This window comes from Juglans regia, chromosome 10, assembly GCF_001411555.2.
Source record: "Juglans regia cultivar Chandler chromosome 10, Walnut 2.0, whole genome shotgun sequence".
In the NCBI taxonomy this organism is placed as follows: domain Eukaryota; kingdom Viridiplantae; phylum Streptophyta; class Magnoliopsida; order Fagales; family Juglandaceae; genus Juglans; species Juglans regia.
Genome location: NC_049910.1, coordinates 18,966,407 through 18,984,890, shown reverse-complemented (window position 1 = coordinate 18,984,890; position 18,484 = coordinate 18,966,407). Strand labels below are relative to the sequence as shown.

General features: G+C 34.1%; 1 protein-coding gene across 2 annotated transcripts; it reads left to right on the top strand.

Annotated features, from left to right (window-relative positions):
• Positions 1-1,142: 1,142 nt before the first annotated feature.
• On the top strand, positions 1,143-17,690 carry LOC108996643 (probable LRR receptor-like serine/threonine-protein kinase At1g07650). Of its 2 annotated transcripts, XM_018972646.2 has the most exons (24): positions 1,143-1,383; positions 1,654-1,831; positions 5,599-5,670; positions 5,846-5,914; positions 5,999-6,070; positions 6,758-6,829; positions 6,931-7,002; positions 7,369-7,440; positions 7,521-7,592; positions 7,688-7,759; positions 7,842-7,913; positions 9,363-9,434; positions 9,524-9,589; positions 9,886-9,951; positions 10,040-10,078; positions 10,218-10,276; positions 11,590-11,969; positions 12,067-12,262; positions 13,502-13,648; positions 14,634-14,752; positions 15,568-15,778; positions 15,879-16,119; positions 16,423-16,573; positions 17,077-17,690. In XM_018972646.2, exons 1-24 carry the CDS (start codon positions 1,263-1,265, stop codon positions 17,455-17,457), a joined length of 3,072 nt encoding a protein of 1,023 aa, XP_018828191.1. In that variant the 5' UTR covers positions 1,143-1,262; the 3' UTR covers positions 17,458-17,690. The 2 variants fall into 2 exon arrangements, with proteins under 2 accessions (XP_018828191.1, XP_018828195.1); XM_018972650.2 differs by lacking the exons at positions 1,143-1,383; positions 1,654-1,831 and adding an exon at positions 4,726-4,962.
• Positions 17,691-18,484: the final 794 nt, after the last annotated feature.

The window sequence follows — 18,484 nt, the reverse complement described above, 5'->3', positions numbered from 1 at the left end:
TATTGTTTTAGAATTTGAAAAAGTTGAATTGAGATTTAAAAAAGTTTAATTGTTTATTATATTTTATATAAAAATTTGAAAAAATTGTAATGATGAGATGAGATAAATTGTCTTTGCCCCCACAACTTCTTTAGTTAGTCAAACTTATAGCTTCTTTAGTATTTATTTGGCCAAATTAATAGTTTTCTCAATAGTTTTAATTAATAATCAGTAAGAAATGATAATTTAAAGGATAAAGTAGATTACTTATAAATTTAATTTTTTTGAACACGAGGAATAGTCTAATCTTTTAAATTTCTTTTAATATTTAACATATTATAATTATAGAAATATGGCTCTATCGTAATGGACAAGATCTATTTGAATCAGATCTGAAATAAAGAATTAACAAGAACAAAAATATAATAAAAATATCTATTATAAGAAAAATAGATAGATCAAATTTTGACGGAACAGGTATTTATTTATTTTCTTAAATATTTATTGTTACGCATTGGTGTTTTTTCTGTCTTCTCTCTCTCCTCAGGTGAAGTTTTGGATCTTGAAATTTTTGAATAACAGTAAGTTGAAATGGTATAGTGAATTTTATAGAACTTCTTTAAGATGAGTTTAGATATATTTAGATGTTAAGATGAATTTAGATAAATTTATAAGAAGTTGAAAAAGTTATAAGTCTCGCATGCAAAAATGTATTGAATTGAAAAAGATTGTGAATTCTACGTATAAAAAAATTTTAAATTTAGATAAATTTGATAATTTAAAATTTTAATATTTAAATATGAAATTTAATTTAAAATTATATTGAACTAAGTTGATATCGGTATAATCTAAGAGAAATTCTATTTGCAGTCCTCAAGTGGGGACTGCATGTGCAGATATATTATTAAATAAGAGAAAATATTATTTTAGGAGGGATAATTTTATAATTTTAAAAAATTTTAAAGTTAAAATAGTCTAGACCTACACATACAATTTCCACTTAAAAACTATACCTAACATTGCTCATAATCTAAATACAAAAAATATGAAACAAGCTCAGCCGCATGGTCAAGATTTTCCACGCGGATCTTTTGGAAAAGACAATTGCAAAAGATAGTGAACGACACAATAAAGTCCAGACTACAGAAACTCTATCCCTCCCTAGAGTTCAATGTCAATCTGTATCTCCATATATTGTCGTCCAGCATCTTGCAACTCTCTCCCAGCTCCCTAGCTAGCTAGAGTTCAAAAGCTGAGCTTCATCAGCACAATTCAATATCAAAATGGAGGCTGATTTTGCAATTCCAAAGCTGTTTCTTGCACTTGTCATCTTCTCCACTGCATTGTTTTCATTTGCAACATTTGGATTGGCTGCCACTGCAAAGGCGCTTCACAGTGATGAAGGTATCATCAAAGTTTGTCAACTTCTTCACACCCTATTCGATCTATTAATAGATATATAGCAAAGAAAAGAAAGCAGATCAAGTTGGTGATTCATTTTGTTATTGCAGAATCAGCTGATCATTCCATATTTTTTTAATTTGCATCATACTCAACCAAATCTCTGTTCCAAATAATGGAAGATAAAACAGCCTGTGATTGAAAAATCAGTCCTAGCTAACTAAATTGAGCTCTTAATACTTATTTCTTTCTGGGTTTGTTTGTATGGAGCAGTGGAGACACTGAGAGAGATAGGGAAGAAACTGGGGAAGAAAGATTGGGATTTTGGGATAGATCCTTGCAGTGGAGAAGGGAATTGGTGGGTATTGGAGGATGAAAGGAAAGGCTTCGAGAGCACTGTGACATGTAACTGTACCTTGAACAACAACAGCTCCTGCCATGTCGTAAGGATGTATGTATATCTCTAAATAAATTCTCTTTTCGCATGCTTTGCTTCCTCTTTGTTTGTTTGTTTATAGCTAATTTTGTTTTCCTTTTAACAAATATATTCTCTCTCTTAAATTATATCACGATTAGTTGTCACATCGAGTAATTTAAATATAGAGCATGTCGGTGAGCTTTTCCATCTTATTTTTACTCGGACTCGGCGCTCAAGTATTTCCTACGTCGTAGAGGAGTGGGTTATACAATCCACAGGTCAAGGAAAGTACGAACCTTACAATCCACAAATCGGGTTTGGGTCGATTCACTCTGGATAAGGTCGTCGGGTTAGGCCGAGAATTTTCAGTTGAGTTTTTCTGCTCAAGGAAGTTTATAAATTTATTTTTAAAATTTTTTTATGCATACCATATTTTTGAAAGAGAAATGATTTGAATAAATTCAAAATAGATAAGCTTCATATAAGCTATTGTAAAAACGTGGACTCACTTAAAAAAAATGTAAAAAAATTATTTTTTATTAGTAGTGTTAACGTCGTGTTTTGTACGTCTTTCGGTTAGGTTCTAAGAACTTAGGTCTTTAGGATTTGAGCTTGCAAAAGTATAGAAGAAGGCAATTGGGACAGGGCGGCCTTAGGGTGCATTTGGATAGTGAGAATACTTGAGAAGTATTGAGAATGTATGTGAATAGTTATGAATAGAGATTGTAGTGAGTTTGTGGGTCCCATTGAGAGTATTTTGAGTTGTTTGAATATATGAAATATGTTGAGTTGTTGACTTTTGGATAGATAGTTGAAAAATGTGTGGGTGCCATAAATATTATAGTGATTTTATTTTTAGTAATAAATATTATAATGATTTTATTTTTAATTTATATATAATAGTGATAAATATTATAATGATTTTATTTATATATATATAATAATGATAAATATTATAGTAATATTATTTTTTATTTATATATTATAGTGTTACGATTTTATTTTTTATTTATATATAATAGTGATAAATATTTTTTATTTATATATTATAGTAATTTTATTTTATTTATACTTAATAGTGATAAATATTATAGTGATTTTATTTTTTATTTATATATAATAGTGATAAGTATTATAAAATGTTTGTGAATAGTTATGAGTAGAGATTGAAGTGGGTTTGTGGGTCCCATTGAGAGTATTTTAAGTTGTTTGGCATGTGAAGTATTTTCAAAAGTACGAGAATACTTAGAAAGTGTTGAGAGTAGTGTGGTACCCAAACATACCCTTAGAGTCGGAGAGTCTCTAATGCCAGAGTCAGTAAATTCTCTTGAAAGTTTGTAAATAAGTGAGAAAGTTTAAGGATCAGAGAGCGTATCTCGTATCTAAGAGTTGCTATTTATACTATGGTCTGGGAGGAGACAAATCATGTTTGTCCCTATAGAGTCAGTGCCTTTAGTACTGTTCATTTTGTCAGAATCTTTTAACGAAGTGTGACTCTATGACGACGTCATTAATGTGGCGTGTAGCTCGAGTAGTGGCGCAATTAATGGGTCGTGATTCTCTGATCTTGTTTTGTCTTTGGTAATTCGTCGATATTCCCGTGTCAGGGGATCGATGGTTCTCTATATTTCTCGTTACACCCTATGCAAGTCCCCATGACCAGAGTGTGGTCAAGCGATGTCAGGCAGGTTTGTTTCCTGATTAGGGTGTGGTTCTTCGTATTTTCCGTTATGTCTTATGCAAATTTCCATGATCAGGGTGTGGTCGAGCGATGTCAGGCAGGTCTATCTCTGTCAACCATTTGATTATTTTTCCTTGTAGATGTCTTGCTTCATGGGTGATCTTTGAACTTTGGGATCGGCCTACTAGGCAGTAGGCTTGTAAAGTGAGAGAAAATCTCCTTACAAATAAGATCTACTCTTTTACAAAAAAATTTATACAAAATTTATTTATTTAAAATTTATATCGTGCATTTTTCTTTTTGAAAAGTTGATAATTATTAGAGTTCAAAAGTCTTCGGAGAAGCTGCTTCTCCATCTAGAAACAAAATTTCAGCCAATGGCGGCCTTAAAAATATTTGTACTTGTGGGTTTATATTTGTACTACTGGACGAAGGACGAAACTTGGTGAAACCATGCAGTTGCCGGTCAATGTGTTTTCTGGACATTTTGCTCTGTTTTCGGCGAAAACTTTTCGCTATTCTTAGGTTGATGGATCGATGTCGGTTTAGAAAATAATTTATAACCAATATTTTTTTTATAATATTTTACATAATTAGAGTTAAATAAATATTATGTCGGTTTAGAAAATAATTTATAACCAATATTTTTTTTATAATATTTTACATAATTAGAGTTAAATAAAAAATATTTATATAAAACATTTTATAAAAATATTTTTATTTTATAATATTATTGTACAATATATTATACAATATGTTATATATATATCATTACTTTGTCTGTATTTCACTGTCATCTTGATAGGTTGTATCCACGCTTTGTTTTTCCTTTTATTTTCGGTTTTTTTATTTTTTTGGAGGCCTAGTTTTAGCTATTGTTTTAGAGTGGTAATTTGTGTTTTTGAATTGTGTTCGTATCATGTCAAATTATAAATATTTGATTATATAAATCAATTGATTCATTTAGATAATAAATCGTATTGTATCATCTATTTAATAATTAATTAAAAATAAGTCAACACGATACGATTTTTTTAAATTTTAAACTTATTTTATATAAATGAGTTAGATTAATACGCATAATCTATTTGATTTAATTAATATATTAATAATCATAATATCTTTAAAAATATAGGCTAACTTATTAAAAAAATATCAATATTTTTTAAATTTTAGCATATAATAAAATTAATACTACAAACGAGTATATGCCCAAAGTACTCGCATTAGGGGAAGCACTTTGCCATCCCGTGCTCGCCTTGGTGGTGAGCACTTTTGCTCACCCTCGGACACGATGCCTCACGCTCCTTCACGGTACAGGTCCTTCACGTTTGCTCACCCCATGTTTGAGCATTCTTTGCTCGCCCCGATATTTGAGATGGCGGGCATTTTTGCTCACCCTGTGAGTTGTGAGCACTTTCGCCCATTGACCCAGGCGAGCGCTTTTGTTCGTCCCTGGCTGAACCTTTATGTCCACTCCAAGGTGCTCACTGTTGCTTTTCAAGGGATATGCTTTGTTGCTCCTCATCGTGCTCGCCTCGGGTGTGAGCACTTTTGCTTGCCGTATGTGCGAGTTGTTGTAGCTCTCCCAGGGTTCGAGCTCTATTTGCTCGCCCCGAGGTTCTTCCCGAGGTGCAAGCATTCTTTGCTTGCCTCCAATTCCGAGCACTTGCCTCCCGCGGTCTTTTGAAAATATCACTTATTTTTTATTTTATATTTCTTCAAATTTCAAATAATTTTTATAAAGGAGTGGGTACCCTTCTACTAGTATATATATATATATATATATATATATATATATATATATATTTGAGAAACTGATGTGATAGTCTGTACCTATCCAGTCTTTGTATCACGGTTCTTGAAAGAAAAATGGCGATGCCTTAAGAATTAGGTTTCTTTTTAATTCAGTAATGGTTTTCTTCCTTTCTAAGAAGTGTTGAAGCATATGCACAAAATACCTTGAAGCTTTTCCCGCTTTATTAAATTCAAAACCAAATTTCAACCTATGCGAGAGATTTTTAATGACATTTTAGCGGCACTCTCTGGATTAAGTGTGAAATAGTTTTTTAAGATATACATGCGATTCTCCTCTTATTTACTTTTGAGATATATGCAGAGCTTTGAAGGCACAAAATCTATCGAGTACCGTGCCACCGGAGTTTTCCAAGCTTCGGTACCTCAATCAACTGTAAGCAAAAAAACAGTATTTTCCTCTAATTTGAACCAATTACATAGCAAACACATTTACTTATCAGAAATATGTGAACCAAATAATGACTTCATATCCATTTTTTCTATGCTTGCATCTATATTAAAAGGCGATAGCCAACTGGGTAATCTTCCAAACACTTCCTTTCATGCAGGGATCTCAGTCGGAACTACCTTACTGGTTCCATACCTTCCCAATGGGGTATAATGCACTTGGTCGAGCTGTAAGCAGCTTCTCCTACATTTCCTTCTATTACTACTCAAAAAGTATATCAACAGGTTATGCTTTATGTTAATTTCATATGCAGCTCTTTAATGGGGAACAGCTTGTCAGGTCCCTTCCCAACAGTTCTTACCAACATCACCACCCTCACAAACTTGTATGTTGGAATCCTTCTTGTTTGTTTTCGCATTCATAATCAATGTATGTCACAGCTATGATAAGTTAGATGCTGATGGTTCAGGTCAGACTTGCATCATTTCACAACAAAAAGGGGCAAAGTGCTTATGATCATATCTGTTAAATATTGTTGAATTATAATTTTTTAAACTTTTTCAGATAAAACAAGGTTAGTGTTTGGTTTTACAAAATATCATGTGCCAGAATAGTTTGTCACTCCGATAAACCTTGCTTTTACTGTACAATTATTCAAGTCACTATAGTTAAGGTATGGCCGCTTTGGGTTTGTGTGCTGTGGACTCAGGCCTCTTAGTTGAATCGCCTTAAACTCTTTGTGACCTTTCTATATCAATTAATATAGATGCCTACCCAACCCATTTATTGAGGCTAATGTGAAACAATACATCAATCCATTTCTAATTGATATAGTTTTTTAGGAGATAATGATATTAGAATTCTTTGGTATGGAATCTAGAGCAAACCAAGACTCTTGTATAATATAAGAGACTTGAGCTGTACAGGTGAATCTAATTCACATGTGGAACCAGTTAACCAACTTTGTCACGGGGGCTTCACATGGCTACTTTTATATTTCCAGTTCTATGAATGGCTTCAAACCATCTTCATTCACTTTTTCTAAAGTTATAATAATTTATACATATTACAGGAGCATCGAAGGAAACAGATTTTCAGGACCCATTCCACCTAAAATTGGAAAGTTGATCAATTTACAAAAACTGTAAATCTTACTTGCCCTCTTCACTAGATTAATCTTTAAAATGGATCATTAGAGATATCCATATTACTTATATTTTGGACTTCATCATTATCTTTTTGCAGTATCCTGTCCTCAAATGCTTTCTCAGGAGAATTGCCAAATGAGCTTGCCAAGTTAACCAACTTGACTGATATGTAAGTGAGCATCTCCATTCAATTGATGATATTTTTTAACCCAGTGTGATAAAACCCAGCTGGAATAGACAGCTGGGCCATATATATGAACAGCCAACTCTTTTCGCACTGCGTTACAAAATTTTCATAATGCCAAGTTACGAAAAGAAAAGAAAAGAAAAGAAAAAGAAAATATATAAGTATTATCTTATGCTAAATATAAATCTCCGTTTGAGGCTCCAACCATTCCATAACATACATTTTTATTGGAAATTTTGATTTAATTATTTTTAAGCTCTTCTTGTTAAAGTTTACTATGTAATTGGTGCATTAAACAATGATGTTTCCCCAGTGACTTCTAATGTTTGTTTCTATGATACATTTTAGGAGGGTAAGCGACAATAACTTCTCTGGAAAGATACCTGATTTTATTGGTAACTGGACAAAGATTGAAAAACTGTAAGCGTCCACAATGTAGCCTTCTTACTGCATTCAAGCACGCTCCTATTGATAACAAAGAAGTCTAATATATGTCACAGGCATTTTGAAGGTTGCTCTCTTGAGGGGCCAATACCTTCTACCATTTCTGCCTTAACAAGCTTAAGTGATCTGTAAGAATTGTACTACTTTTTCATTTATTTGCTTAAAAACGTGAAAAAAAAAAGATATATACGAGTGGCAGTTTATATTCTTCTATGATTTTTAGGAGGATAGCTGACTTAAAAGGCAGAGGGTCTACTTTCCCACCATTGAGTAATATGGAATCTATCAAGATGTTGTGAGTTGAATTCCCACTCTATTTTCTTCATCTCCTACTCTAAAATTAAGGCACTTTTAGTAACTCCAATATTGCAATACAGGATACTGCGGAAGTGCCAAATTTATGGAGAGATCCCAAGATATATTGGGGATATGAAAAAACTTAAAAATTTGTAAGTACTTCAAGAGATGACTCTAATGAGCTTCTGACTAGTCATGTTTCTTTTTCAAAACCATAATCTGTCAAGATTGAATAGAAGTTAGAACATTATAGTTCAGAGAAAGATGATTATGGTTATTGGTTTTTTATCATTCATATTACCTGGATCCATGCTACACAACCTTGTTATAGTCCTTCAATACATTGACATGGTAAGTTGTTATCAATTGAGTAACTGTAATGAGTATTTAATGTTAACAAGTTGGGAACTGTTCTTTGATTGGGTCCTGTTATTTATCAGGAAGAAGCACTGGGGGCTTATTAGATTTTTTTTCGATAAAAGTACATATCATTATCATTCAGAAAATACAGTGCTACTGTATTAAGGAGTCTAGGCTCCTCGAAGACAAGAAATTTAATTTCCTCTTTATTGTCAAGATTCTGTACTAAGAATCTGATAAAAATATTTCATGTTTTTAGCAATTGGTCTTAGAGCCTATGGAAACAAAGAATTGTTGGAGGTCCAAAGAAATCATATAAAATATTTTGGGTTCTTAACGAGTCACAAACCCAATGACATAAAGAATTTTTGGAGGTCTGGTTTTCTTCAAACTAATCCATTTCAAAATTTTTCTTGATCTTGTCTTAGCAATGGAGGGCTGTCTAAGAAAAAAACCACCACTCATATTGATATATCTTTCATCCAATAATTGGTTACTAGAGCAGTTTCCCAAGCAAGAAGACAAGTGGGCATGGGGGGCCGGGTGAATCACCTTGAACAAGACGTTCGATCTCTTTTGGAAAGAGAACAACTCATGGATTGCACGATGTAGATGTTCAGGTTGCTTTCCAAAATTAAATGCAATAACAGACATGCAGGATGGCCTTCTTGTCCAATTGTGTTATCCCCGAGAGAAGCAGCCAGACGAAAATTCTAGGGACAAACGATATTTTTATTTGATTTTGGAAAAGGTGTATATAATTTAGGTTAGTTGTGATAAGCATACACTGCCAGAATTTCCTTCTGCAGGTTATGCCCTTTTTCATCATGTCATAGGGATTTCAGACGCTCCTGTATCCTGTGCTTTATTTCTCAAAAAGTTTCTATCATTTCAAGAGTATTAGAACTTCTTCTGTCCTGAAGAGGTGGAAATGTAAAAATACAAATGAGTTTTTCTGGACAAGCTAAAATAATGTAGTAGTTTTCTTATTGATTATGCTTTCCTCTTGAAATAATTGAATCTGTCATGGTATCGATATTGAATTTATATGATTCTCATTAAAGCTTTCTGGTTCCAGTACTAAGATTTTCTTCCATTGGTTAAGTTAGGTACAATTACATGATTGTTCTTGTTAACATTTCCCACCCTCCATTCGTCTAGTATTCTTCAGACATCTATATAAAGGTTGGATATTTCTCTTTCTGGTAGAAAATAATGTCCACTTTACTTTATTTATGTAGAGACCTCAGCTTTAATGACTTGACTGGTGGAATTCCAGAATCCTTCGTCCAACTTGAAAAAGTAGATTTCATGTGAGTGAATGTCCAATCAACAAAATTCGTTATCTGTTCACAATCTCATTTAAAACTGCGTATAAGATGTGAATGTTGCTTTGTCCTAGGTATTTAACAGGAAACAAGCTCACTGGAAGTATACCTGAATGGCTCCTAGGAAGAAACAAGAATGTGTATGTACTCCCTTGACACTTCTTCTCACATTTCCACCTCCCATTTGTATGCCTTTAGATATAATGATAATACCATTTTGGTAGTTGTTTCATTCCACCTTGATCTGGTTGCATTTGGAGTAGCTTGTAATATCTAGAAGTGTAAAGTACCCTTTACCATGTGAGTCAAATAATATATTTTCTTCAAGAACTTTGATCCCTCTGAATCCAACTTGAAGAAAAAGGCTTGCAAAAACTATTTTAGTATATATTGAAATGTTGGGTTATTCTCTCATTCATTGGTATTTGATATACAGGGATGTTTCTTACAATAACTTCACTTGGGATACCTCTGGTCCAACAGAATGTCCACGTGGAAGTGTGTGAGTGTTATCTATTATGTTTCTCTTTGACCAATTACAATGAATAGAGTGACAAAAACAACAACAACCATTTGATCGATTTTTGCAGAAACTTGGTGGAGAGCTACTCCTCATCTGGAGATAAATTGTAAGATTCTTTCCCGGATAATATAATCACTTAGTAACAGTATGAATTCTTCAATGCTTGTCATTTATGAATAATAGCTTCAGTCTTCATGTGTTTTTATTTAAGATGTAATTGCAAACATCTCTATGATCTATTGCAGAAGTCAAATTCATCCATGCCTAAAAAGGAGTTTCCCATGCCCGTCTCGGAATAATGAGCGTGAGTTTATCAATCTGGACCAAGATTTGTTTCACTTTTCTTCCAGAAGTTGTTTTGAGTAACATTTATTCTCTGTATGAACTTAATAATACGGATTTAATAAATAAACCTCAACCAAACTCCACTCCCAAGAAGAAAAGGAAGAATTTTAGGATTTTAGCTTCTGTGTTTTTGTCATGGTAGTAAGGAAGAGGCCTGGTGTAGCAATAAAGAATGTAACTATTTGGAAGAAAACTGTATTTGACAGTGTGTATGCCAATTTGTTCCTTCTTAGACGTCCTATGCTGCAGGAAAGTTGGAAAATGATATTTAAGAAAAAAGAATGGAGTGTTTTCTTGGAAAGTTGAAGAGCAGTATAGAAGGTGCAATGAGCAGTAAATGAAAAAGGAAGTTTATATTTCAGCCTATATTGATGAGGGTTGGATGGAAGAATAAAGGGAAAATATGAACTATGGCTCACAACAAAGAGGAGAACAAGATGCAGCAAAGCTCAACCAAATTTCTACTATCTAAATAAATAATAATTTTCAATGATTGAATGATCTCAAATGACCTCCTACTCATCCTATATTTTCTATTTCTTGCATTAACCAATCTAAATATATTCGCTCAACTTGCTACTAACAATGTTATATTCCAAAGAAGCATTAACTAGATATGTAATCTCAACCCCAAGTTAAGGGACACCTAATCAGGTGTCCTCAATTATAGCCCCAAAAGTGTGAAACTACCACTTGTCTCAAAAGCTTAAGTTGATGGAAAGATGTAGATTTTATTATTTATATTTATGTCTTAACACTCTCCCTCACATGTGGGCCATACTCTCTCTTAAGTGGGCCCAACACGTGAAATATTTAATTAAATGGGTGAAGTGTGGAGTCATGATTCAAACTCAGGACCACTACTTTGATACCATGTAAAACTACCATTTGTCCCAAAAGCTTAAGCTAATGGGAAGATGTAGATTTTATTATTTATATTAATGTCTTAACAAAAAGCATCCTCCACATATACACTCATTGTTTCAAACAATCACAAAAGATTCAGATTTCACTTTTTGGATTCTGTATGATTTTATATGAATGGTATGAGCTAGATCTGGTTTTTATTGTATTAAAATGGAGTAAATGTTTGGATCCTTAGTGTTGATTCAATCAACAAATTTAGAAATGCGCATTCTGCCTGAATAGAGAGCTGGTGCTACACAATGATATGTTGTACTAATGCAAGTCTATCTTCCAATGTTCACCGATAGGATGTTTGCAAAGATATTCTTTCTAACATTTTTTCTTGAATTATCCAAACTTAAACAGATCCTTACTCCTTGCACGTTAATTGTGGTGGTAAGGAAGCAAATGCCAATGGTAACAGATACGAAGCAGACAGAGAACAAAGAGGTGCTTCAATGTTTTACTGGGGTCAGAACTGGGCTTTCAGCAGCACTGGGAACTTCATGGACAATGACATGGATGCAGATATCTACATTGAAACCAATACTTCTGCACTGTCCAATGTCTCTATGTTTGATTCAGAACTTTACACAACAGCACGCGTTTCTCCTCTCTCCCTGACATACTATGGACTGTGTCTCATGAACGGGAACTACACTGTTAAACTCCACTTTGCAGAGATTATTTTCACAAATGACAGATCCAACAGTCTTGGGAGACGTATATTTAATGTCTACATTCAGGTAAGCAAGCTTGATTATGCACCAAATGAGAAAGAAACTTTATCCTGTGTTCATTTTAAACAAACAAGTACAATCCTTACTATATTCTTTAATAAAGGATAAGTTGGTACTGGAAAATTTCAATATAGAAGATGAGGCAGGTGGAGCTGGAAAGCCACTTGTAAAGTCATTTGCTGCGGTTGTTACAAGTCGGACACTAAAGATCCACTTTTACTGGGCTGGAAAAGGCACAACAGGCATTCCACTTAGAGGAGTTTATGGTCCTATCATATCAGCTATATCAGTAGACCCTAGTAAGTAACTCTTTGATCTAAATTCTTCCGGTTACATCGTTACCTTACCTCTTACTTAAATGAAACAAGTATTATTTTATGATGAGAGAGAGAGAGAGTTTGTTGTGAAGCTCTTAATATGCTTGTCCAAGGATTTTTAAGAGCATCACATGCAAGTACAATATGTTCAATATGATGACAAGAACTAGTTATAGAATGGCCAAAATAAAACTCTTTTTCTGACACAAAATGCTGCAAAATTGATTTTTATTTTCAATTTTAACAATTAAACTGACATCTATTACAATTTACAAAGGCTCCATCTTTTGCACTTGTCGTCAATTTTCCCCCTTCATTACCACTTCATTAGCTGTCTCTTATACTTCCTCTGAGTTACCACTTTTTAATTTCATAATTTAGGTTATAAAAAACTATTAGATTTCCAGGTTATTAAAGGTTATTTAAAAAAGTTGGATAACCATCTCAGCATTAATTTATTTCCTTAAACAGCATTCGGTTTCCAGGCTAATTGGTTTCCGAGTTTAATTGAAAGTCTGTTACACTTCCGCTTATTTCTCTACAGATCTTGGTCTTTTATTTAAGGTGTAATTATTGGTTTCATTGCCATCTTGGAGAGGCATAGCCGATTGTCATCTTTGAAGTCATTGATGCTAATCCAAACAACGCTGCAGCTTCTTTTCGAAAACTCATCTGATTGAGTGGTCATAAAAGGTTCCAAAACGGGTTTCCCTCGTAGAGACGAAACTCATTGTGGCAATGCTGGTGGTATTGGTGGCCATCTCTTTTGTGCAAAAAACTGCGGCAACTGAGACTCCAGTGCCAAGACTAACATTCGAAGCTGTCATCTATGTGCCCACTTTCTATGCATCTCTTGTAGCTTTGACTTTTGGGTTGTTCTTCTGAGCTATAGTGGTCCAAGTCCAATGACCAACATAGATAAGCAACATGATGGTTCATTTCTCTTTTAAACTCCAGGCCCCCTCTCTATGTATAAATTGACAAGTATGTCGAGGTTCTCATGACTATGAGAGAGGTAAGGGAATAAAATAAAATAAAAAACTTAATAATTTCTCATGAATTGCGCGGGTGTACAACTAGTGAGTATTAATTTTGAAACCAAAAGTAAAGGCCCAAGAAGGTTGGGATTTGTTTACGAGGCTAGACCATTTCTGTTTGCCTTTAAATGAATCTAGTTGTTCCTTTCATTTGGTTGATTGGAAAATTTTCATCTTCTTCCAGATTTCAAACCTCCGTCAGATGGTGACAACAAAAAGTATTTAATAATAGTGGTTGGGACAGTGGCTGTGGTAGTATTTTTAATCTTTCTTGCCCTATGTATCATGAAGAAGAAAGGCTGGCTGGGAGGCAAAATCTCTACTGACAAAGGTATGAAATATTTGTATTGAATCCTAGTTCAGATCTTTGTTTATTGGCATCTATAAACCAAAATTGCATACCCCATAACTACGATATGATTTATTCCCCCCTCTAATGCATCATCTCACAATTCCACATATTCTATGATTTCAATATATCACACAGAATTTACCTTAGCCCCATTAATAAAGAAGCTTCCAGTATTTCTTGTTCTATCTGTGCATAGACTTTGTAAAGCATATAGACAAGCACGACCAGGTCAAGCAGGTCTTAAAAAATCCATGTCATAATTTATTATTTGGGTGGATGTATTGAGCTGAATGATTCAAAATCTTGTCTCTCTTTCCTGCAATGTGCATTATGGTTGTCTTAAAATGGCAGTAACAATTTCAATACCATGATTTTTTGAGAAAGCTGAGATGACTTCATCGGACGTAGTTTATGCATGGTTTCGAGTTGCGTATCTGCTATAACATATTTATATTCCACATACGATCTTGAAAGCTATAACTCTTTTTATTCTCTTCTTTTTCCTTCGAAATTTGACACAATTTGGCTCTGTCCTTAAACCCTTACCAGCACAATCAGGTCAAGCCCAAACGGTCCACATAAGCATGACCTTATACAATCTTTAAAATCCATGTTTTAATGTATCGTTTCGATTAAAATTAGTTTTAGAGATTAAAATCTTTTTTGTCCATCTTTCCTGTGTATGAAACATGAAGATTGCTTACAATGTCAGTAACAATTTTTATTCCCATGATATTTTTGAGAAAAGTGAGTTGACTTGTCACATTTTTATGTTAACTTCTAGAAAGAAAAAAAATCAACAGCATAATTTATCTTGTGTATCTGCCTGAAAGTGTTTGTGTTCTATGAGATTTCAAAATCATCTCTCTCACTCTCTAGATTACGGATTAAGAATTAGCAAAAGATTATAGAAGACTGTTTACAATATTTTCTCTCTATTGACACTCAGTACTGTATTGTCCAGAGCTTAGAGGTATAGATCTGCAAACAGGATTATTCACATTACGACAGATCAGAGCTGCCACCAAGAACTTTGATCAAACAAACAAACTTGGGGAAGGTGGCTTCGGGTGTGTTTACAAGGTATTTCTTTTATTCTATTGTATAGAACCAATCTATTGCAACTAAGTTAAATAAAGATGATTGACACGTTAATATTTATGCGATGAACAATTGTAAATATTTTAACCTGTTTTCTTCCTTATTTTTCAAATTAAGAATTTATGCCAAAAACTGTACAAAAGAAATTATAGGGGAACTAAACTTCAAATGCATAAAATATCTTTAACTAATTCCAGGATTTGATCATCATGGTTCAGCTTCAACTTTTGAAAGGTTTCAAGAAGTTCTGTTCATTAGAGCTACTAGTCATGTACCCATGCAATAAGTGGCTAATTATGGAATAAACCGAATGTGGTCTTTCTTGATTAATTTTAATAAACGAAATATAGAAGAAAGAAGACTGTTACATTAGAAAGAAGTGGAAGTGTCTACAATCTCTAAACTTCTAAATTACATAAATTTATTGCCTGACTTTTCAAATTACTTTAACCTTAAATTATCAAATTTATGACTATTCACTAACAATATTCAAAAAAATATAATGAACAAAATTGATTGAGTGATGAGGTGACTCAATAGAAGCAAAAGATCATGCTTCGAAAATTACATAATTAATAGATTCGAAGAGCATTCTTAATTATTTATTTACTTCCAGTAAACACTCAAGATTTCTGTACACTAAAAGATGGTACACAGTTGATGCTCAAAAAGAGTGAAAATTCATTAAAAAGTGGCAGGATGTGGACATATGATAGTCAAATGGTATAACATTCGCATGATAGTTGCATGTTTTTCATTTGGTTATGCTAAGTCTTATCAGACTCTTTTTGAAATAGGGTATGTTATCAGATGGCACTGTAATTGCTGTGAAGCAACTCTCATCGAAATCTAAGCAAGGAAATCGAGAATTTGTAAATGAAATTGGAATGATTTCAGCACTACAACATCCAAATCTTGTAAAGCTGTATGGATGCTGCGTTGAAGGAAACCAGTTATCGCTGATTTATGAGTATATGGAAAATAATTGTCTATCTCGTGCTCTTTTTGGTGAGTACCTTCTACCATCTAAGACGTGTATATTGCATACAGCACATGCTGTTAGTTTTTAAAGACCCTGAAAATTTGATTTTGCTTACATTTTAACCAGGGAAGGACACATTCTGCAGATTGAAACTAGACTGGCCTACCAGGCAGAAAATTTGCTTAGGTATTGCTAGAGGTTTGGCCTACCTCCATGAGGAGTCGAGGTTAAAAATTGTGCATAGGGATATAAAGACAAGCAATGTGTTGCTTGATAAGGATTACAATGCTAAAATTTCTGATTTTGGTTTGGCAAAGTTAAGTGAAGATGACAATAGCCACATCAGTACCCGGGTTGCTGGAACCATGTAAGTGCCTCAAGAACATAGTATCTAACTTTTGTCTTTTTCCAGAGAAAACTCGTATAAAGTTATATACTGCTCCATACTTGTCTGGAATATTATACTTAAGCAGGCACTTAACCAGTTGAGTTTCCTCCAATTGCTTAGACATTAAAAATAATATAGAGAATTTCAAGGTGTTTATACCTTTAGCTTTCAATTCCTCATTACAAGGCCCTTGAGATCTTTGACTCATTGCCATGCATGTCACAGTTTAAGATTCAAACTACAGGTTTTGTTTGAAACTTCTTATGCTGTTTGCTTTTGCAGTGGTTATATGGCTCCCGAATATGCAATGCGTGGTCACTTGACCAATAAAGCAGATGTTTATAGCTTCGGAGTTGTTGCATTAGAAATAGTCAGTGGAAAGAGCAACACAAACTATCGCCCGAAGGAAGATTTTGTTTACCTTCTAGATTGGGTAATTCAACTCGCTTCAGAATTTCTATCATTTTAATTCTTTCAAAGGTCTTAATTTAGTTTAGGCTTTTTTGACTGTCTAAACATTGAGACCAGGACCAGTGTTGCAAAAATGTGAAACCAATGTGCGGGCACGCGGGTCCTGTTAAACAATACCCTGCTCGATTTTCTCTCTTACTGTCAAATAGTTTGCTAATGGCAACCATAATTAGCTAATGAACAAATCTCACAAGTCTTAGCATTACTGATTCACAAATTTATACTCAATTGCATTCTTTAAAAGTTGTGATTGATATGGTTTATTCTGTCTTTTTCTCCCTTATATCTCTGATCATAGAATTCTTGTTGCTTGTTTTCAATGTTATTGCTTGTTTCCTTATTCTCAGAACATATTCATTATAATTATTAAACTATAAATGATGCGGTGCGCCGGTGACAGAGTCTTGTTCTGGGTTGAATTAGTTACTTATTTCATTGGTAACCTTTGTTTTTGGCTTCTTCTAGGCCTATGTCCTGCAAGAGAGAGGAAGTCTATTGGAGTTAGTTGATCCAGCGTTGGGTTCAGAATATTCTTCAGAGCAAGCCATGGTAATGCTGAATGTGGCTCTATTTTGCACCAATGCATCCCCAAGCCTCAGGCCTACGATGTCCCAAGTTGTGAGCATGCTTGAAGGTGGAACTACTGTTCAAGAACTACTTTCTGATCCAGGATTTTCAGCCGTCAATTCCAAATATAAGACTTTAAGGAAACACTTCTGGCAGAATCCAAGCAGAACCCATAGCATGAGCATTGATGTTACATGCACCGATTCCTCCAGTTCATACAGCGAACCAGGGCAGACTGGCCTGCTTTTAAGAGTTAGTTCCATTAAATCGGATGAGTAATCTCTGTATCATAATGGCACTTGCACTGTTGTAAAGATCAAACCAGGTCACTTGTGAATGGCCATCTTTTGCAGGAAGAGGTGTCTAATCAGTATAAATGATACATGAGAAGTGTTAGATCGACAATGAGATTTCACAAAAATAAACTCATAAATTGATGTGGCTAGATATGATATGTGAAATCTTTTTTACAGTAAAAAGAATGTTATAAGATGTACAACATAAAGTCATATTAATTTGTGAAATTTTTTTTTTTGGTAGATGAAGCAATTTTCATGATACAAAACCTACGTTGATAGCGCTTCTAATATTCAAAGGCACAAGTAACTAGCATGTTTAACCTATGGCAAAACCCAAATGTTATGATAAAGAAAAAAAATTTAAGTCTGCGAAGATGACTGGTGTTATGGGATTATGGAAATTGTTTTTTTTTTTTTTTAATAACATTTGAAGTACTGCTTATGGAAATTGTTTTTGCTTTAAGATATTGCATCCGGAATTTATTTATTTATTTCATATGGAAGAAGTCCCTTAATGGAACTTTTAGCGGCAATTTTATTTTCATCGCATTGGGTAAACCCCAACTTTCGATTACACCGTTTTTTAGGAATCTTGCGGCAATAGATGGAGTGGATCGTTACTCGACCCAATTACACCGTTTTTTAGGAATCTTGCGGCGATAGTTTTCGCCACAAAAAGAAAAAACATCTTGTGACGGGCAAACAACCGTCGCAATTGATCTTTGGGGCGCCAAAGAGCACGGATTGTTTTATTTTCCCCTCGAAATGTAAACACATCCCCAGTACTTTCCCTTTCAGTGAACTCCTCTGTTCTTCCCCATCCCCGAGTACGTACCATCGCTGTGATACCCACCCCCGCACGTCTTGACCAGCATTTTCAATCACCACCCAAGCTTCGTTGTCTCCACTTCGTTAGCCTTCCCAGCGAAACCCACAGTCGTGCATTATTGAAGTCGTGGCCATTGTTTCCGGCCCAAAATCTGAGATCACTCCGCCCGTTTCCTTCG

Bases quoted from the DNA above. Each gene is read 5' to 3' on its own strand.
- LOC108996643 (XM_018972646.2), top strand. From the start codon at position 1,263: ATGGAGGCTGATTTTGCAATTCCAAAGCTGTTTCTTGCACTTGTCATC. The intron at 9,952-10,039 runs GTGAGTGTTATC...CGATTTTTGCAG, and splicing joins GAATGTCCACGTGGAAGTGT to AAACTTGGTGGAGAGCTACT. The intron at 16,574-17,076 runs GTAATTCAACTC...GGCTTCTTCTAG, and splicing joins TTGTTTACCTTCTAGATTGG to GCCTATGTCCTGCAAGAGAG.